General features: G+C 38.8%; 1 protein-coding gene across 12 annotated transcripts in view; it reads left to right on the forward strand.

Annotated features, from left to right (window-relative positions):
* DLG2 (discs large MAGUK scaffold protein 2) overlaps positions 1-22,303 on the forward strand; it is a 2,075,147-nt gene that overhangs the window by 1,351,224 nt on the left and 701,620 nt on the right. For all 12 annotated transcript variants that reach the window (XM_032356653.1, XM_032356654.1, XM_032356656.1 and 9 more), the window contains one exon: positions 8,288-8,341. In XM_032356653.1, coding sequence (XP_032212544.1) covers positions 8,288-8,341 — 54 coding nt within the window. The remainder of the gene's footprint in view (positions 1-8,287; positions 8,342-22,303) is intronic.

Raw genomic sequence — 22,303 nt, forward strand, 5'->3', positions numbered from 1 at the left:
AGAATTCTGGTATCTCAGTGTGGAAAACACAACTGTGCTGCTAAGATTATAGCTCTTTGGTGGCTTAGCAAAAAGGAGCAGATGGGATCCACGTGGATCTTTCCAGGAATAGCACCACATGGAGTGAATCAGTGAATTAAGTATGTGTGGTTATATGGCATGGGGCACATTGACTAAACCACACTTGAGATTTGAGCTAATGACTCCATTTTTCGTGAGATCTCCAGAGTATTTGCATAAATAAAGCAGGTTTGTAAATCCTCAGCGTGAATCAGTGGAATTTGTGGCAGAAATGAAGAAAAGCAAGGGATTTAGAGTCCAAGGACCTGGGTTTGAATCCCAGCCTCCTCTTCTCTAGCTGTTTGATGTTAGAAAATTCACTGAATTGCTCTGCGCCTCAGTTTACTTATCTATAAACAAAGAAAAATTCCACCAGGTTCTCCGGGTTCTTGTGAGGAGTAAACAAGGAGACACAGGTAAAAAGCTTATCGTATTTGCCTGGCACGCAGTGGGTATTTGCTCAATCAATGTTAGTTCCCTCTTTTTGTGGAAATTAAATGATCTAATGTATATCAACACATTCTATAAGTTATAAAGCATGGTATTTGAGGTCAGCGTAATGCAGTTACCAATTTGAGTTTTAGTGATGACCTGAAGTTTGGTGAGTCATTTATTTTTGCCTTTTATACCAAGTGTAAAGAGGTATGTGTCGGGGGAGCTGGATCAAAATCCAAAGAACCCTCATATCTAGTAGTTCCAGCAACTTTTACCTCTTATTCTAAGTGGAATTAATTCTAGAGAAAACATAAAGAAAAGTCTCTTTGGTTCCAGGTCTCCACTTTTCTGTTCTTTACTCTGCAATTCTGTACCAAAGATAGAGGTACCTACCTCAGCCTACTTACTTGTGGCCTTTAGGATACCATCTATTTTCTGCAAAGTATTATACTACCTTGTATTTTAAGGGAGGATCAAGTAGGCATGTTAATACTTCAGTCCAAAGGGATAAAAGATTAATGGTGTGTTTTCAAGGATCCATGAGGGAAGTCGTGTTAACTAGCACAGACTTCTGGAAACTTACCAAACCCAAGCAAACGTTTTGTGATTGTTTATGAGTTACCTGCATAGGAACCAGACTTCCAGGTTCGACTCTTGGCGCTGTTGTCACCAGCTAGATGCTCTGGGGGGCAATGGGTAACACCTTGGTGCCTCAGTTTTCTGTAAAGTGAAGATAATCTGATTTATATTATTGAGAGTTCAGGCAGGCAGAGTTGAATTGAATTCAGGCCAAAGATGAATCTGCCATTTTTTCCCATCATCCTTTTTTAAAATTATGAAATATTTATTATTTATTTGTTTGTTTGTTTGTTTGTTTCAGAGAGACAGAAAGAGTGCCTGTGGTGGGAGGGACTGAAGGGAGGGGAAGCAGACTGCCCCCCTTTTCCCCCAGTGTTCCAAGCTAGGCTGATAGTTAGCTGGTTGGGTAGCTATCTGTGCATTTTGTTAAATGTTAGGCAGAGGGGCCAAGGTCTTTGCTTTGTTCAGAGTTGTTCCCCTGAGACATCCTGCATCATCATTAACCTGCAAACAATTAACTGTTCATTCACCCACCACCCTGTTATTGCCTGAGTGTCCTTACTGTTGTACATGGCAGGGTTGGGGGGGGGAGGCTATGTCACTGAAGGGTAAAGGCAAAACAGGGTACAGACCAGAACCACGTGGTGCTACTATTGGTGATGACTCAGAGCTCTCCTGGATCAAACTGCATGCACCTGGTTGGTCTTGTAGAGAGAAAATATGAAAAAGAAAAGAAAATCCAGGAAAACAAAAACAGCCACAGTAATAAATAAAATAAACTTACATCTGTGGAATATCTCTCTCTTCGCTTCACATACATTATTTCTCCAGCTAACTTCTCGAGAAATAGGTTAACTGGAAAATAGTGTTGTCCCATTTTTTAAGTGGGGGTAAGGGACTTAGAAACCCTCTGAGAATTGGGGAATTGAATCTGAGTCAGTACGGTGAGAAATTTCTCATCAGACAGTGAAAGAGGAGCCAGCAACTTGCAAGACAGAAAAGAACTGCATTCCATCATGTAGCCTGGAAAAAATCAGCAGAGGGAATCAGGAGATGGTCGTGGTTAATCAGCATGAAATCTGGGGCTAGAAAGATGTGGGCTTGAAACCTGGTTGTGGTCCTCTTAGATGTGTGATATTAAGCAAGTGACTTAGATACTTGGAGCCTCCCTCCCTTCCTTTCTTCCTTTCTTGTCTTTCCAAATGGAAACAATAATGTTTTCCTTAAAACATTTTGAGAAGTAAATGCCCTGATGCATCTTAAGTATTTACCAAAGCCTTGGGAACATAATAGTAATTTAATATATGCTTAACAGTTTATTCTTGTTCTTGTTGTTGTTGTTATCCTGTCTTCAGTTTTGATATTAAGTAATTATGAGATCTGGGGCATGCCACCTACTTTCTGTTTCCATTTCCATATTTACAAAGTGAAGGTAGAATTAAATGACCCTTAAGGACTCAGCTTAAAGTTTTATAATTCTAGAGTAGATTTGTTTCTTTTGTTTCTCTCTCACTCTCATTAATGTGTCTTTAATAAGTTATTTACCAAAACTTTTTCTTTGGAGCTTACTCAGAAAAATCCTAATTGAGTCAACTAAGCTATGCCTGTGCCATTAACCTGTTCATATGATACACAAGGGCCCAGTAACTGGGCCAGAGTGAGGTGGGGAGGGCTCTGGCCCCAGCCAGGATCCACATGGATATATCTAACTTTGTTTTGAGCTGGCCTCTGACTTGTTAGTGAACAGTGAAAGTTAGAATCCAAAGAGCTCTGGTAAAGTCCAGTTCCATTCTGAGAGGCAGTAGAGCACAATTATCAAAATTAACTCTGAGCTAGACTGTCTAGGTTTGAAGATGGTCTCTTTACCATATGTATGACCTTGGGACAATTACTAACCTCTGCTTCTCCATTTGTGAGCTGAGAATAATGGTTCTGTAAAGATTGAATAAATTAATTGATACAAATAGGTGTGATATAAATGCTTGACCTTATTATTATCCACCCCAGTGTTAATTCAGAAGGTCTGGGTGTGGCTGGGTCAGGATACTCTGAGATTTCAGAGTGATGATGCTTACGGACAATTGCAGACTCCTGGTTAACCCTTCACGTAGGAGTAGGGCCCTCTCTGCCCTAAGGATGTGGGGCTCTAGCTCAGCAGATTATGAGACAGGAGAGGGAAGATAGGGTTTCATGTCTAGTGGAGAACAAAAGGTAGGAAATTGAGGTAGAAGTCTCCCCCACGCCAATCATATCACATTTTTTAAATTTCCAGAATGCCAATATAGTGGAGGATTAGGGGGAAAACTTGAAACAAAATAAAGTTATCCTGAGTTCAATCCTTAGCATACCAACTCAGTATTTAATGTTAGAGATCTCATTTCAGACCTGATGTGGGTGGTAACTCCAATATTCTACTCTGTGGTTAGAATGAGGATGCGGTCTGATTGGGGCTCAGCCTAATGTGTGAATTGTGTGTGTGTGAATTGTGAAGCTAGACTATTAATAACCTTGTAGCAACTGACCTTAGCCAGCTACTTTCTACCTACCTGGAACTTTGGGGATCTTTAGCTGTCTCAGGGAAATCACCTGCATAGATTCCATTGTGTTTCATTTTGTCATGCTATACCATATATGAAAGTCACTTATAGGACCTGTGTTATTTCTTGCACACTCAGGAGACTTGGCTTTTAAGCCTGAGAAGATAAACCAGAGATACTGTGCCCCAAAAGCAGTTGACGTGTTATTCTTGCCATATTTTACCTCCTACTTGTTTTGGCTTGACAACCATTTGCCTTCAACTTGCCTGTTTCAGGTCATTTGAAATCCCTGCATAGTTCCTAACCCATCCGTGTTACTTTCAGTTTCTGCTGTATTTAGGTTCCTTGACTGTGTGGATTTCTCTCCTGTTCCACTTTGCTTCTTAAAAGTTTAAATAAAGACCCAGATTCAATCTTGTGACCTTCTCACTGGTTAACCTACACTGGTCAGATGGAAGCTTCCCAGAGTGTGATCTTTGGCTGACTGGCTGTTGTGCCTTCCTTGCCTGTACCTTGCTTGACCTGTCTTCCTGACTATCTGACTTGGTGAACACTTGCCCATATATGTCAGAAGTATTTATCAAATCTAGCACTTAGCAAATATCAAGAAATAACCACATCATTCAGAATCAGTGAACTGGGGGTGCCCAGGTGGCTCAGTGGGTTAAGCCTCTACCTTCGACTCAGGTCATGATCTCAGGGTCCTGGTATTGAACCACATGTTGGGCTCTCCGTTCAGAGGGGAACTTACTTCCCTTTCTCTCTCTCTGCCTACTTGTGATCTGTGTGTGTGTGTGTGTGTGTCAAATAAATAAATAAAATCTTAAAAAAAAAAGAATCAATGAACCCCTTTGATAATTTGCATTCATTATGTAAGATTCTTTTTTAGTTACATTTTCTTGGTGGCAAACAGTAGGAGCTTAACTTTTACTAGCATAAACAAAGTTATTGATATAATTTGAAGAGGGCTGTAACTGATGAATAACTTGATCTAACAACTTAAATTTTTCAGTGTTCTCTCTATTGGCTTCTGGCTTCTCTATAATTAGCTTCATACTTCCTTCTTGCTTTAAACTGACTTTCTCCATATAGAAGAGAATGTAATATAAAACGCAAACCATGTATATCGCATAGTTTGGGCCGCCTAAGAGAGATTGATTTTCTGCTAAGTCACCAGTTTGATTTAGAGGTTCAATTAAATAGAATACCCAATATAGAAGGAGATTGTGTATACAGCAGGGCAGTACACATTGTAGAGATAAAGCTTAGAGGAACAACAAAAGTAACTAGGGAATTGGTTGGTATTAAGGATCTGAAACCACACTTGATCAAACTGGCATGGACTCACATGATTTCAAAAGTGAGAAAATCAACAGAAGCCAGGATGACCCAAGGGGAGATCTGAAATTAACAACTGGTGAGAAGAGCACACTCATGGGCCAGACTTAGAATTTGACTGCATTCTGTCACCACTTGGGATTTTTATTCTCTGCTGATACGTGCCATTGAGAACCTTAAGGATTCCAAGAAGCTTCTGTGAAAATAGTCTGGAGAGGACTGTGAGGGTGCTGGAGCCAAGATATGGGAGATCTGATCTTCTGAGAGCCGGATGTAGCAGCCCAGTGGGATACAAAACAGCCAACCATGACATCTCCTTGGTGATCAAGCTAGGGGTTTGCCAATGTCAGATGTATGTGTTGTGTCTGTGGATTCACATGTTCCATACATTCTGTTTCTTAGTGGCTTTAATATATACAGGCATTAATGGGGGTTCTGGACCTTTCTAAGTACCAGAAAGGAGCAATGAGCTTTCCACATAATAAAGATTGTACTTTACAACATCTAGAATCAGCAGTTATGGAATAACCATTATTTTGTAAAAGCTGGACAGTTAAGAAATAGGGGTGGGTTAAGGAAAGAAAGTGACAGTGGATATTGGAAAAGTGGTCACAGTCTTGTTGGTACCAGAGGAGATTTTGGAGTTATTCTAGAAATGTTCTCCTGAGCTTACAAAGAGGCATGAAGTCCCTTTATACCCGCACCTATGCTTTGTAGCTACATTTAGTCAATAATTCCTAAGTACTTAATGAGATCCTTCAGTATACCCAAGTGCTGTGAAGAATTCTAGGGAAGTATACAATCCTTGTCACTTTTTAAATATAGAGTCCGATTAGAAGAACCAAATCTACATATATGAAACAGAAAATAGCAGCATAAACAGATGAAAGTGATAAATGGCATCATGTAAGAAAGGGGTTTCCATACAAAATTTATTCCTAGACAACATTAATGTAATTTGTAACAGGAAAAACAAAAGTAAGATGGGTTGAATTCCATTGATGCATAGTTACTGATTAAACTGTAATAGTTAATAGGGGAAAATATAAATATTGGGTGTGATACTTGGAAAGCTTTTAGTCTGGTCAAGGAGACAAGGCCCAAGTGTTTTGGGTCATCCTGGGAACCAGGTAGAAAGCATAGAAGAGAGGGAGTCAAAACTGAAACACAGACTAGGAGGACAATACCAGTGACCATTCAGGCATCACCAGATTGTTTTCAATGTCTGGCATATGCAAGATCTTACGGTGCCTGCTGAGTGGCTTTGCTTTGCCTCAGTCTCATATACTGCTCTAACTAGAGATCTTCAATCACTGCAGGACACTTGCAATGAGCCACCTAGATAGGGTGGAAAAATGGATTTTGAGGTCAGAAAGGCCAGTGTTAAATCTAAGCTCTCATTTTCTCTGAGCCTCTGTTTTCTCATTTATAATGTGGGTATTGGGGCGCCTGGGTGGCTTAGTGGTATAATGTGGGTATAGTGATAATGATGCTTCATAATAAGGTTTTGTGGAAATCAAAGAGGATATGTGTGCATATTCTTATACATGGACAAGTAATATCAATTTAATAAATAGTACTTCACATGGTCTAATCTTCAGTTTTCTTTAGTGCAGTTGTAGCCAACAACATAGCATTGAAATCTCTAGCATATAAACTGTTCACAAATCATTTGGTAATATAGTCTTACAGTAGTTCATCTTTAGGGACAATAATAATAATATTTAACATTGATTCTGAAATTTAAGTTTACAAAGCACATGAAATATATCACCTCACTTATTCTTCAAGCAACTCTTTCAGAAGGTGATCATCTCCATTCCCATTCTACAGAGAAAGAAAAAATGAGGCAAAAGGAGTTAGTAAAATTGCCCCCAGATCATACCATCAAGAAGTTGCTCAGTCCTCAACACATATAATCAGGAGGTTGCCAAACCAAACTCAAGCCCAGGTTTTCTGACTGTAAACCTCATGTTCTTTTCCCTACACCACAGGCCCATAAGCACTGTGTGTGTATGTGTTTGGGGCTGGGTGGTTTTTTTTTTTTTTTTTTTTTTTGGTGGGATCCAGTGGAAACTGTCTTTCTCCTATTCACCCTAAGGTACTTGCTTTTAGGAGTTAATGAATAAACTGTGAACATCTAGCTGACCCACCATGTAGATATGTAGACCAGGGTCCTGCTCTTAATGCCCAGTGTGTTGTGTTAAAGCATGGAATTTTGTTTTGTGAAATCTGCTGGATTGCCATTTGTTTTATCATTCTATTAGGATTCCACAAGCACAAATTGACATTAAAAAGCTGTTAACTCTGTTAATTCCAGAGGGCACAGCTAATGAAATGTCCCAAAAGTTGAGCACTTGCCAAAGCCACCGTGTCTTATAGGACAGCTCTCGATTAATCATGATGAGAGTATTTCCTCTATCTAAATGAAATCTGCAATTTGGGAAGGAGATTAAAGATCCTGCAGGGGATGAAGGAGAAAATTCTGTGAAAATTCTAGAAACTAGAAAATAAAGATAGGTCTACTCAATATTCATGAAGTCAGATTGGTGGATGCAAATAGATTGCAATCTCTTATTTGCTAATGACTTGGCTTGTAGCACTTCTGTATCAGTTTTACACAGTTTCCTGCTCAACTTTAGAGAGAATGACTTCAGTTTGTACTAATTTCCTTTAAAAAAAATTTTAGCATACCCAATGTGATTTTATGCCATCTTTGATGAATTTTTAATTTCCTCTTGAAGGATTTCTAAGGTATGTGTTCAGAAATGCATACATGACCAAAGATAGGATAGAGAATACATAATAGGTAAGCATCTATAAGATGTCAATGAATGACTTGAGAGGAAAAAAAAAAAAAGATGTCAGTGAGTGAACCTATTTTCAACATATTCTAAAAAGGCTGTTTAAAGAGAAGGATTACAAATGCTGGCTTGGGTTTAAGTTTGCTGCCATGAGAGAGAAGTTAGATTTATTTTGTACAGCTATTTTATAAGGAAATGCTATACGTTTTTCACTGTCACCCAATTTATTAGAAATTCTTACCTCATATGCAGCTCAAATCCTCACCTCCTACTGTTGAGCAGAATTCAAGAGAAAATGAGTAGAAATGCAACTGCTTACTTCATTTTATCATGTAGCAAATGTAGCAAACACATATTTGAAGGAGGAGGTTGCAGCAAACTCCAGGGTATTTCATGTATCCCTCAAAACCCTGACACAGTGCCTGTACAGTTCCTCAAGAAATGCTTTTGAACTCTGTTAAATCTGTTTAACGGATCCTATCTCAAAATAGACAACTTTTTATTTAATTTGTTTTTTCTGTTTCTCTTTTTCAGGCCAGCCCTGCTCCTATAATTGTCAACACAGATACTTTGGACACGATTCCTTATGTAAGTAACATTTTTATAAGATTTTCTTTACAAATTATGTTAGAACTTAATCAGCTAAATATAAAATTCAGTACATTTTCAGTTTTACCCAATCCAGATAATCTGAACTGTATAGAATGAGTTTTTTTGAGTTTTGTTTTGATATCTGTTAAATCTCAACTTAGTCATGCAAATAGTTACCTCTTTCATTCACTGTTTTCTAAAGCACAAGGACACATCATGAGAAAAGGAAAAAAAGAAGTCGATTATATTCAAATAATGTTCGTTTCCTCGGTGTTTTCCTGAAGAAATAATGAATTGCTTATAGAAGAGATGGATAAACTTTTTTGGGTCTCTTAGTAAAGGGATACTCAAATCAATTTCTGTGGCAGGGCTTAGAACATAAGTAAGCTATCAGTAAATATTTAATGGATTTTGCTGGGCTTCTAATGAGAGTTGTAACAAATTTTGGTGAGGGGTGGTCTATCTATATATAATGAGACCTGTGGTTTTATGAAAGCCTGAAGCATGAGATAGGTGTGAAGATCAAGCAGAGCAGTTAAGCTTGGGATTCTGTACCTGAAATACGCCACTATAAGGGCCAAACTTCTTGTCAACAAAGTCTGGCAGGGGCAGGAGAGATTGGGGGGTGGCAACAGTCCACAATGTGGGTAAGTGGTTGACATCATGGAGGCCCAACAAGCCTTTCTGAGCCGCCCTGACTAATGGATGGAGAATAGTGATTGGGGAAGATGCAACAGACACAGATGCATGCAGAGAGAGACTTTGGAGCAAGGAGAAGGACTGCAGGGATAACCGCTGAGAACAGATTCCTAGTCTTTGATTAAATGAATAAAACTAGTGAAGCAACTGAAAGAGTACCTGATGCAAAGGAAATGCCTGGTAAGTATCAGCTATTCTGAATCTCAGACCCCCCCTCAACCTCAAATGCCTACACAGAGCAAGTAACACAGAAATACGTGGGGCAGGGGGCGTGGGGACGGTAGGGAGTAGAGAGCACGTGGCCTTCCAAAGGGGGCAGCTGCCCCTTGGCTCCAGTGGGTGGGACCAAGGGGGGAAATGAGGACCAAGTGCTGCCAGGTCATCCCATTTTTCCAGAGAAGTTGTAAATTTGAATTTTTATGTAAAAGTTTGGAATTTTTAAATATAGGCAGCTGATTTACTGAAGTTCATACACGGTGTGCCGAAGTGTGTCCAGTCCCGAGGCTGCCCTTTGGGAGGTGTCTGCCTCAAAGCAACTGGAGATCCTGAGCAGATCCTCCAAGCCAGGACTCACCCCCAGGGGAGCAGAATGCTAGAACTGGAGTACAAGGTTGGGACTTGATTACAGGAACAAGTGACTAAAACTGGGACACAGGGTCAGGACAAGAATAACAGCAAGCTTGACTTGATGCTGACTCACCTGAGCTACTGACGAGGGCTTCTTAAATCTTTCTGAACAAGAGTCATTTAGGGTCAGACAAGAAATGGGTTAAAAGCTCACTGGTAGGAATCAGCGGCCCCAGCTGAGGAAAGAAAAGGACTCAGAAGCCAGCAAAGCAATACATTAAAGACACATAGAATCCACTATTCTCTCTCTTACTCTCCCTATCTTCCTTCATTTATCAAACATTTATACTGGGATTACGGTACATCTGACACTAAGCACTTGACAAATATTAACTTGATCCTTAAAACAACCCTGTGAGATAGGTTCTATTACTTTCTCTATATTATAGGTAAGAAAACTGAGTCATAAAGAGATTAAGTAACTTTTTCAAGTTTGCATTAGTGGCAGAGCCAAGAATGAAGCTGGTTAGCCTGGCTAAAGAGTTTCAGGTTTTACTTAACTTCTGTCATGTAGTTGCTTGTGTTTCCTCCTCCCCTCCCTTATTTTCTGCCTCGCCACGTGGGAACAAAGCATGCTTTCTCCTCTGCCATAGGTGGCTTTGGGTGGAAGACAACTTATCACAGAGGTTCCAATACCTTTGAGGTACGGATCCATGTATATTAAGGAATTCTGTATCTATACTCTAGTTAGTTTTTTGCTATATCCATTGGCAAAAGCAGAGGAGCAGTGCTTTAAAGTAGGCATTAAACACAGAGACTTGATTTTGTAAGTAGGACTGCTTTCTTGTGGTAGATCTGTATTATTTCAAAGCCTTCTATTAGGATTCTCATGCCTTAACTGCCAGATGCCCTCATGTACAAATAATTTATCAATAGAATCTAAGGATTTTGTGTAGACATGCTTGGTTAATAACCCAACTAATCAGCTAGTTCAATCAGCCACATATAACAAATTAATCAAATTGCTTTCTATTTCCCAAATATCGACTGTACGTGACTTCTTCATGGCCTTCTTCAAAGGGCCTTTTATTTTTTAATCTTTTTTAAATTGTGTTACGTTAGTCACCATAAAATACATCATTAGTTTTTGATGCAGTGTTCCAAGATTCATTGTTTATGCACCACACCCAGTGCTCCATGCAATACATGCCTGCCTTCATACCCACCACCAGGCTCACCCATCCCACCATGCCCCTCCCCTTTAAAACCCTCAGTTTGTTTCTCAGAGTCCACGATCTCTCATGGTTCATCTCCCCCCTCCGATTTTTCCCCCAGTTCAATTTTCCTTTCCTTCTCCTCTCCTCTCCTATTACTTATTTTTTAATCTTTAATATTTTTGTACTTAATGAAAACCTCTTTGAGCTTCCTTAAGAGTAGGATCTTTAGAGAGGTTTACTGAGTAGCTCAGTATGGTGAAAATGTCCCAAAGTGTCCCTTGGCAATGTGTTCTTCAGCAACTCATTTAATTTTTCTGGATCCAAATTAATCTTTAAGACAGGAATTACAACACCTACCTCAGAAGTGGGTGTGGGGATGAAATGAAATGATGTATGCAAAATCATGCTTTGTTAACTTCTTGTTCATAGGTGTTTATTTATAATTTTATTTAAATAATAAAAACTTATTAAGTAACACATGCTAGATCCTGATAGAATGGTAAATATGACTGTCTTTCCCCATAGGTGAGTACATCACTTATTAAAAATGGCAGACTTAGTACATAGCCATTAATGTAGATATACTTTGGGACTTGGCATGGGTCCAACTCTCCTCTTTGTTCCTGACTCACTGGGTAACCTTGAACAAATCACTGTTCCGTTGGCAGGCTATTTTCTCATTCCCCAGTGCTCTATACTTTGTTTTCCTCTTTTCTTTCTCATGTTCTAGTTGTTCACATAATTTCAGATCTATTTAATGAAAAAACGATCTCAGAGCTCCCCAGAGCATTTCAGTCATGTTGCATAAGAACATTTCCTTTTTTAAAAAATATTACCTAAATGACAAATTTTAACATATATTACCATCTTTCTTACAAATAATTTCATTGCAAGTAAACATATTCATTTTGCCAATTAGCAAGTTTGATTTTAGAAATACATTGTCCTCATAGAAACAATTCCTTGGCATGCATGCAAACAGCATATGAATAGAGGAAATCTGTGGTCAAAGGACATTTTTCATAAAGGCACAAAAAATATTTAAAGAGATATCTGCCCTTTTTTTAGGACAGTAAGTTAAGGGTTATTAGAGCTTCTAAAGTGTCTGCCATTAACAAAGAAGGGGTCAGTGAGGTTCTTATGTAAAAATGCTTCAAATAAACTCATTCCTGCATGATGTCATGATATTGTAAAGTTGAATAGGACCTTACTTGTGGTACAGTCCCCCCTCTCTTGCAAAGCTGGAACCCCTACATGAAGATTAAAATCATTCAAGGAAAAGCAAAGAAAGAAAAAGCAAATTACTATTTCAACACTGTAGTTTACATTTTTCCCTCCATATTTTTATTATTCCCTATTACATGTTAAATATTATCTTATGATAGATGCTGAAAATACTTGTTCTTAGAGAGTTCTGGGGGATCGGAGCCTGCATATGATCTGTATGTCTACATCCCTGAAGACTGACTTAGTAAAAAGGTAGCATGACGCCCTCTCAGTACTCTGCAGCCAACAGACACGGAGGCCTCCTCTCCTGACATACTTTGCCCCTCAGTAGACCTGTCAGACTCCTATACTGAACAGCATCCAAACCAACCCCAGTCTTTCTACTTTAGAAAAATAAAATTGAGCAGAGAGAGTCTAGGATCCTTTTCTCTTCATTCTTCTCCGGACATCATTTCATAGTGGTTATATTTTGACTTGTTTTCTGGAAATATGCTGTGGGAAGTGGTATACTCAAGAACCATGAGTTTTAAATCTTGTTAAGGAACTTGGGATCCAATGAGTGCAAACCTCTCATTTTACAGATACAGATATTTGAGCCCAACCAGTAAATGGTAGAGCGTGGTCTATCATTTACTTTTACTCCACGTAAGAGTCAGGTTTTGGTGGGCAGCCAATAACCACATAATCAGTGGCTCATAACAATAAGTGTTTATTTCTCCCGGAAGTGTCTGCTGGTTGGCTGGGCCAGCTGCTTTAGGCTGCTGGTTACCAGGTTAGCTAGGGCATCTCTGCTTCACGTGTTTCATTCCGGGGCCCAGAGCGGGGACAGTAGTACCCAGAGGATGTTCTTTTCATTGTGATGGCCAAAGCACAAGAGGACAAGCCCAGGGCACAAACACACTTAAAAGTTATGTTCACATCACATCTACCAACACCCACAGGGCAAAGCAAGTCATATTGCCAAGCGCAAAGTAGAAGAAAGAGTGACTATTTGCTAAATGAAAAACAAAGTTACTATACCAAAGTCTTAAATAAAAGGGCTAAGAATTTATGTATGTTTTTTGTAAGGAAAGCAGGTACAAAAGAACGAATCTTGTGCTTTAAAAATATTAAGTCAATGATAATACATAAAAAATATATAATATATATAAAAAATACATTTAATATATATAAAATATATAAAAATAGTAGGTCAATGATAATAAACAATTGAAGTGTCAAAGGGACCTGGTTCAACTGATATGGGAAGTGAGTGTCTAGATTATTAAGGATGTTTAATGGAAACTATTGAGATATAAAAGAAAACTCTAGCAAGTACTGACAATATAATGACCTTCCTTTTCTTGGAGACACTTTGTTGTCTGAAACTTTGCTTCCAGAAGTAGAAATAATAATGGAGACAGGGGATTTGTTCCAGAAATTCCAGTACTGACGCTTGGAAAATCTCCCAAGAAAGTGAGGGAGTAAGAGAAGTAGAGGAGAGAAGAAAGAGGAATTAGGTAATGAAAACAAAAACAAAAACAAACAAACAAACAAACAAAAATGAAAAGGTCCTTAACAGTATCACTCACTGTATTTGACTTCCAAGATCATTTAAATAAAAGCTATTTGAAAACAGACATAATATCCTTAAAGTATTATCAAGGAGGTTTTTTTAAAAAGATTTGTTATTTATTTGACAGAGAGAGAGAGCACAAGCAGGGGCAGGAGCAGAGGGAGAGGGAGAATCAGACTCCCCACTGAACAAGGAGCCCAGTGCATGGCCTGAGGCCAGGATCCCCGGACCATGACCTGAGCCGAAGGCAGACATGCTGAACCAACTGAGCCACCCAGGCACCCCAATCAGGGAGATTTTTGTAGAGAACTTTGAAAGTGAAAGTTCATTGGCCGCAGACATGACTTCACTTCTGGGACAGAGGAGCAGAATGTGGTCTTGAGGGAATAAAACAGCCCAAGAGAAGCTGACAGTATAGGGAAGAGTATTGAGAAGAGTGGGGGATAAGAGAAAATAATGAATGATGTGGGTTCAGGGACACAGAGAAACAATCAAATTAGCAATGAGTTTCATTCCAGAGCCAAAGAATGGGCTTGAAACTAAGAGGTGTTGTTAAGCAAGGTTTAAATGGCATTTCTGATTGATTCCAGCAGCAGGAAGCTGGGGGTAAGAGCTCTCTGAGGAGGAAGTTGCTGTATTGCAGAAGTGGGATGACCAAGCACTTGGTCACAGAGCTGGGCAGTTAGACATTAATTCCTCTGAGTCACTTTGTACAATAACAGGCCCTTGTGATTCAGGCTACTATTCACTCTTAATTGGATAGTTCTCCAGAATTACCCATGAAGAGAGAGGAAGCAGAATTATGTTTGTTTCTTTGAACCATTTAATTGTGATTAATAAGGTTAAGATATTTTAGAAGACTTTGCTGATTTTAGTACATTTGTCTTTCAGCAAACAAGTTTATTTCTTTGTTGTGTTTTTTCCCCCTATGGACACTGGTAAAATTATATTGTTGATGTTTTTATCTGTTGGGAATATAGTATTATCCAAAACTAAAAAATCCTTACCAACCAGAAAACAGCTTAATTTTGGCTTAAACTGTGCCCGTGAGACAGTAAGACTTTAACAACAGAGGTAAAGCTATCAGTATTTATTCTAGATTCAACCCTAGCCACTCTAAATCCATTCCTTAGCTGCCACAATCAGCAGATCCCCTGCACTTCCACCTGTTGCTCTGCTCTGTAAAGGTAGACATGGCACATGATAGCACTTTTCAAACATTCGCGTGCATCAGAATGACCTGAGATCTTCAAATGCAGATTCTGATTCAGTTGGCCTGGGATAGGGCCCAAGAGTCCTCATTTTTTATTAGCCTCCAGGTGAGGCTGATGTTCAATTGTACACCACACTTTGAGTAACAAGATTGTACAAGGAGAGAGGCTAGGATTTGGATTCAGGAGTGATTGGGTTTTGAGCCCATCTCTGACAGTTAGAACTTGGGTGGGTTTTGGTTAAGTCAAATTATCTATCTAAACCTGTTTTATCATTTGTAAATGGGAAAAAATAATATTTGCTCTGCAGGGGTTGTTATGACTACTCTTTCTAGTATGTAGAAGGTGGGCTTAATAAATGTTCATCACGAGAGTGAGGGCGATGGTGTGTCTTTGATAAAATGGAGCATTCCTTGGTTCGAGCTGGGACTACTGAGTCCAAAATGCAGATGTTGTATCTTGTTCAAAGGTAGATCCCGTAGGGGTTATGCTGATCCATTGGCCTACCTACATCTAGATCATTGCTCCTTTAAATGGACTTTTAACTAGCAACAATTGTTATTACCTGGGACCTTGTGAATTCTATGTTCACAGTATCTCCCTTTGGAGACCTACTAAATCACAGTCTGCATGTTTAACAAGAACCCTAGTAATTTATTTGCATATTAAAGTTTGAGAAATATTGATCAATATGACAGAAACCTCTTTTTTGGCTTGGATCCTCTGTGTTTGTTCTTTCACTACACCTTTTGGCTTACCCTTGGGGCAGCTGTCCCTTTCACTCACCACCTTAAACATACGCATATTTGTATGAAAAAGGATCAATCCAATACAGTTCAACAAATTGACACAATTACCAACTACCTTGTCCTTGCTTCTAAACCTGTATTCTCCAAGACAGCTACAAGTCTCATGTAATTATTGAAATTTAATTAAAAGAATATAAAAGGAAAAAATTCAGTTTCTCAGTTGTATTGGCTACATTTTAAGTATTCAATAGCCAACATGGCTAGTGGGTAATGTATTCAGCAGTGCAGGTATAGAATCCATCATTCCAGAGAGCTCTAAGGGACAAAACTGTTCTAGATAATAAATAATAAAAAAATAAATAAATAGAATTGGGGGAAAGAGCTAGGGTTTATCAAGGGACCACTGTGTTCTACAGGTGCTTTATATGTATTATCTAATTAATCATCAAAATTATCCTCTCAGCTTTTGTGAGTTGCTTTCATTTCCTCCTTTTTAGAGTAAAGTATTTTCAGATTCTCTCAGCAGTTATATATAACTCTCCTAGGGAGTTGTGTGCTATGTTCATACAAAAGACATGGAGGCGAATGCCAGCAATTACTGAAAGCCTTCTTAACAGTTCAGCAATTCAAAACAAAACGAAAACCAAACCAAAAATAAAACAAACAAACAAACAAAAAAACAAAAAAAAATAGTTCAGTGATTCATCATTTTCTTTTTGTGAGATTATAAAACTATCCAGACTTATATGGATCTTTTAAAATCAGAAGATAAATAGAAAACCTGACCTATTTGCCCATTCACAATCCTACTTTCATTTTTCCTCCCTGGGGTGGAGACCTTAGACAAGCCTTAGAGAAGGCTGTTTGCTGGCTGTTTGCTGGCTACTCTATGGGTAACTCCTCAACCATTGGGAAACCTCTACATAGGCTGGGTGGGGATGAGAAAATATAGCAGTTTCCCAGGTGGAGTATGTGACTAATGGGTGAGAGTCACCACACAGGCCCTTCTTTCTTTTTGGGCAAAAGAGCCACTTTTGGTCCAAGAAGCTCAACCTGGCAGAGCAGGTTTAAGAACAAGGGAAAATAATTCTGAGAAATATTTAATATAATTTCTCTTTATAGAACTGCTACTCGAGATCTGGTCTGTGAACTGGTAGCATCAGTTCTTTCCAGGCAGGTTATTAGAACTAAAGAATTTCCCGCTCTACCCCAGATGAATAGAATCAGAATCTCAGGGGATGGCCAAGGAACCTATGTTTTTACAAGCATCCCAGGTAAATCTTATGTACACCGAAGTTTCAGAGATGTAGTGGGGATCCCAGGAAGCTTCTGGATCCTGGACTGAAGTGGCGGTAAAGGGTGGGATAAGAAATACTTTATAGAAGAAAGACAAAATAAAACCATAGGGATTCACAAAAGTATAATGGTAATACATTTAGTGTTAACCTGAACCAGCATTTAATCTTGCTGGTGGTAGTGGTGTTAAGTCACTTAGGATGCTCTTTAAAAACATTGACTTTCACAGTCTAATAGAGTCTAGTGGGCAATCCTTAGTTCTGGTAATGCTATTAAAACCCCCTTGCCATTCTCTGTCTGACTCATTCCAATACATTCTAAGGGATTCAGCTTAAATAATGCTTCTGGGAAGCTGAGGTTAGGTGTGGTGCTCCTAATGTGTGTTTCTACTTCAGATTCATCCCTTTGGGAAAAGTTGTCACACTGCACTGTAACTGTTTGATGCCCAGTATTTCTTTCTAGAGTCTAAGCTTCATAAGCATGAGAAAACTTGTTCCATTTTTATTACTGTCTTACCTCTATAATCAGACACATTTTTTGCTAGGTTGGTTGGAGGCTGGATGAATAAATGATTAAGACATGAAGAAACTGCTTTAAGAGAATATGGTATAAGGAACAATCCCACTTGAGGAAGTCAACCTGGCTCTTAAAGATAGAGTAAGATGTTTTCAGGCTGGGTATGGAAAAGGCATTCCAAGAAGGAACTGTATGTACAAAGGTCAGAGGCCTGGAAACTCATATATAGTGATTTCCTTGAGGCAGAAACACAGAGCAGTTAAAGAGTATGAGGTTGGGAAGGCAGGGTTCTGTCTGACTTTGAAGGCTTTCTTTGCTTGATAAGGGATTTAGACTTCATCCTGTAGGCATAGCCAGTACTATCATCTTCTCATATATTTAGAAATTTATAGACACTTTTTTTACCATTATACCTCTATGACCTTGGTTATGCCTACCTCTGTAGCAGGTACCCTGAAATATATGTTGAATAAATAAAGCCAAGAAACAATATTGATCACCTAATGTCTCAGACCCCAGCCTTTCTTGAGTCTTTCCTATACTTTATCTCCTTGCCTTTGTTCACTCTGTTAATCAGCCCAGAATATCTTCTCCTCCACATACATTTTTTTTAGAGATTTTATTCATTTATTTAACAGAGAGAGAGAGATCACAAGTAGGCAGAGAGGCAGGAAGAGAAAGAGGGGGAAGCAGGCTTCCCGCCAAGCAGAGAGCCCAATGTGGGGCTCCAACCCAGGATCCTGAAATCATGACCTGCACCGAAGGCAGAGGCTTAATCCACTGAGCCACCCAGGCGCCCCATCCGCACACATTTTTTAAGATCTCATTGAACTGCTAGCTCCAGCAGGAAGCCCTCATTAATTCCTCTATGAAAAGTTTATGTCTTCTTCCTCCTTGATTCCATAGTGTTTAACTTACAGGGGATTGCCTGCATTAGTGAAAAGAGGATGGATTCTGGGTTTGTTGTTTTTGTTTTTTAAGATTTGATTGATTGATTGATTGATTGATTTGAGAGAGAGAGAGAGCACAAGCACGGGGAGCGGTACAGAGAGGGGAAGAAGCAGGCTCTCCACTGAGCAGGGAGCCCTACACAGGACTTGATCCCAGGACCCTGGGAACATGATCTGAGCCAAAGGCAGATCCTTAACAGACTGAGTCACCTAGGCACCCCTGACTCTGTTTTGGTTTTTTTGTTTGTTTGTTTGTTTGTTTGTTTGTTTAATTCTACCATATAGTAGCTGAATAACCTTGGAAAATTAACTTCTTAGGCCCTCTTCCCTCATCTGTAAGTAGAGAGAATAGTAACTCTCTTGCATGATGCATTATTTAGTATATATGTTCGGTTATGTATAACAGAGAACAAAGTAACAGTGCTTTTGCAAGATAGAAATATATTTCATATATAACAGCCTGTAAGTCAATGGTCCAGAACTGAAATATCTGTTCTGTTCCACAAGTTCTTAAAGAGATGGGACCCAAAACCTTTTTCTTGTTGCTCTACCACCTTTGGGCATGGCCCTCGGGTGTATAGTCACCATGATGACATGTCAAGGAGCTGGTTAAAAGAAGTACAGAGTGATGAGCATGGTTTCTCCGGGACGCCTGGGTGGCTCAGTTGGTTAAGCAGCTGCCTTCGGCTCAGGTCATGATCCCAGCATCCTGGGATCGAGTCCCACATCGGGCTCCTTGCTCGGCAGGGAGCCTGCTTCTCCCTCTGCCTCTGCCTGCCATTCGGTCTGCCTGTGCTCGCTCTCTCCCCCTCTCTCTCTCTGATAAATAAATAAAATCTTAAAAAAAAAAAACATGATTTCCCTTTATATCTCAAGAATTAGAACTTAGATACAAAGCCGCACTTAGCTGCAGTGATAGATGGTTACATGTAATATCTATTGCTTGCAGTTCTACTACAGAGAATTAACCAAATGAAATAAAAACACTAATTCAAAAAGATATGTGCACCCCTATTAATAAATAAAAATAATTAATAAAAATTAATGCTGTAATACAACATTATTTACAATAGCCAAGATATGGAAGCAACCTAAGTCTCCACTGATAGATAAATGGGTAAAGATGTGGCTGTATGCACGCACATACACACACACACACACACACACACACACACACACACACACTGGAATATTACTCAACCATAAAAAAGAATGAAATCTTTCCATTTGTAGCAACATGAACGGACTTAGAGGATATTATGATAAGTGAAATAAGAGGGAGAAAGACAAATACCTTATGATTTCACTTATATGTGGAATCTAAAAAAAAAGCAACCACTAAAAAAACAAAAACAGTCTCATGAAAAGAACAAACTGGTGGTTATCAGAGGGAAGGTGGGGGAAGGAATGGGTAAAATACATGATGGGGGTTAGAGTACAAACTTCGTTATAAAATAAGTCATGGAGGTGAAAAGTACAGCATAGAGAATCTAGTCAATAATACTATAATAACATTGTGTGGTAACAGATGGTAACTATGCTTATCATGATGAGTATTGAGTAATGTATAGAATAATTGAATCATTGTGTTGTACACCTGAAACTAATATAGCATTGCATGTCAACTGTACCCCAATAATAAATACTTTTTTAAAAAGCCTTACAAAAGCAAAAGATAATCCCTGTACTGTCTTGTCTTAAAACTGGGTATAGATCACAGAAATCCAATTATTTGCCACACTTTGTAGTTCCTTTCCTGCAGAGACTAAATTCTCATGGATCATTCTAACCTTGTTTCTTACCTTATGCCAAATATTGTAGTACTCTAGTGAGTTGGAAAGCCCATTAAATTAGTTAGTATTTTTGCTGTAAAAAAATATTTTTTCTTTCTCACATATTTTGAAAGAAAATGCAGGCAGTATATATGATAATGATTAGTTGGGTGAGATCAAATAGAAGAAGAAGAAAAGAAGAGTAATCATTTAGTAAAAAGCAAAATCAATAATGGAAATGGAGTAGAATAATAAAGAGTAATGTCTTGAAATATATTATGTTGCCTCAATTTTAAGTGTATTACTGAAATGAACCTAAGAAACCCTATTTTGGGGCACCTGGGTGGCTCAGTGGTTAAGCCTCTGCCTTAACCCACTCAGATCATGATCTCAGGGTCCTGGGATGGAGCCCCACATCAGGCTCTCTGCTTGCAGGGAACCTACTTCCCCCCATCTCTCTGCCTGCTGTTCTGCCTATATGTGATCACTCTCTCTGTCAAATAAATAAATAAAATATTTAAAGAAAAAAAAAACAACCTAGTTCAAACTTTTTATTAAGAAAAGAAAGCAGAAATACTAAAACATCATTTTCCTAGGGCATGAGGAATTTTATGTGATGCTTAGAGTACTTTGTAATCTTGCCCCTCCCTTGTTAAATTTTGTTGAGCTTTTAAATGCACTTTTCTACACTGTTATTTTTTAATTACCAATTCTTGGGAGTTAACTATAGTTACTTATTCTCTGGGCAACCGGACAGACACCTTGTGTCTATGACTATTCCATTATAAGTCCTTCCTTTAGTGCCACACATCACTATTTGAAGTCACTGAAAGCCTCTCTCCTTTGCTATTCATCCTTTTTTTAGTTCATCTTCAGGATACAGGCTCTTTAAAAACTAAAAAACAGGGGCGCCTGGGTGGCTCAGTGGGTTAAGCCGCTGCCTTCGGCTCAGGTCATGATCTCAGGGTCCTGGGATCGAGTCCCGCATCGGGCTCTCTGCTCAGCAGGGAGCCTGCTTCCTCCTCTCTCTCTCTGCCTGCCTCTCTGCCTACTTGTGATCTCTCTCTGTCAAATAAATAAATAAAAAATCTTTAAAAAAACTAAAAAACAAAACAAAAGCTATCTTTCTCTTAGTGCCTAATTATCTTTTTGAGGAGTCTGTGATATTGGCTGTAGAGATTGGTATCGTCTGGTAGGCATAAATTTATATTCTTCTTGGTCTACCTATGAGTCCTGTGACACTGGGCAAATGACCTAAATGTTCTCTGGCTCAGTTTCCTCACATATAAAATGGCATAACATCAGCTACCTCATGGGTTTGTGCATTAAGTGAATTATTGAATATGAAGCACTTAATATAAAACCTACCAACATAGCAATCAATTATCTCTGATCTCTGATTTTTTTGTAGAAGAAATCAGTCTTCAAAATAATTACATTTTGAGAAAAAAAAAATTCTTGATGATTTTGTTTTCAAAAGACCCAAGTGATTCAGTCTCCCTTGTCTATAACAACAAGGTCTAAGACAAAGAGACGTTGTCCCTAGTCAGTTCATACTGGGAGCTCTCTACCATGTGGCTTTCAGTGGTTGGCTTCCCCTAGTATCTTCTCTTTTCTAAGTGTATCACATCGTGGCCCTAAAATATTCTCCTTCAATTGTCACTTATAAGCTCCAGGTTTGTTTGAATATTTGAATAACAAAATGAACCTTCATGAACTTTTCCTTTAGTGAAAAAGCATAGTTGCTGCTTCACAAAGAGCTTTAATAACAGTATATTTTGACTATCCTGATTTCAACTGAGTGCTCTAAATGATCTTGCGCCCAGAGGTGTATTATTTTGAAAATTCAGGAGTATAAAACTCAGAGAATAGCGGGCTAATGAGATGTCATAGGAAGGGAAAATAGTCAAGAAATAACAAAGCCAGATAGGTCGACCAGCATGCTGACAGCAAACAATAGCCATTCATAATCAGTATCTCTTTAAAGATAATCTCGGGAATTTTTTAAATTTTTTTGTTTTTTTTTTTTTTTTTAGTTTTAGCACGTTGCTAATAGTTTTCCTGATACCCTGAAGCAGTAATTCTCCACCTTAGCTGTTCATTTTCTTTCTTGGTGTGCTTTAAAAACATTGATGCCTGGATTCCAGAAACATAGATCCTTTCTTAATATGCCTAACAATAGTCTGGGCCTACACATTGG

The sequence above is a fragment of the Mustela erminea genome, chromosome 9, assembly GCF_009829155.1.
Source record: "Mustela erminea isolate mMusErm1 chromosome 9, mMusErm1.Pri, whole genome shotgun sequence".
NCBI lineage: Eukaryota > Metazoa > Chordata > Mammalia > Carnivora > Mustelidae > Mustela > Mustela erminea.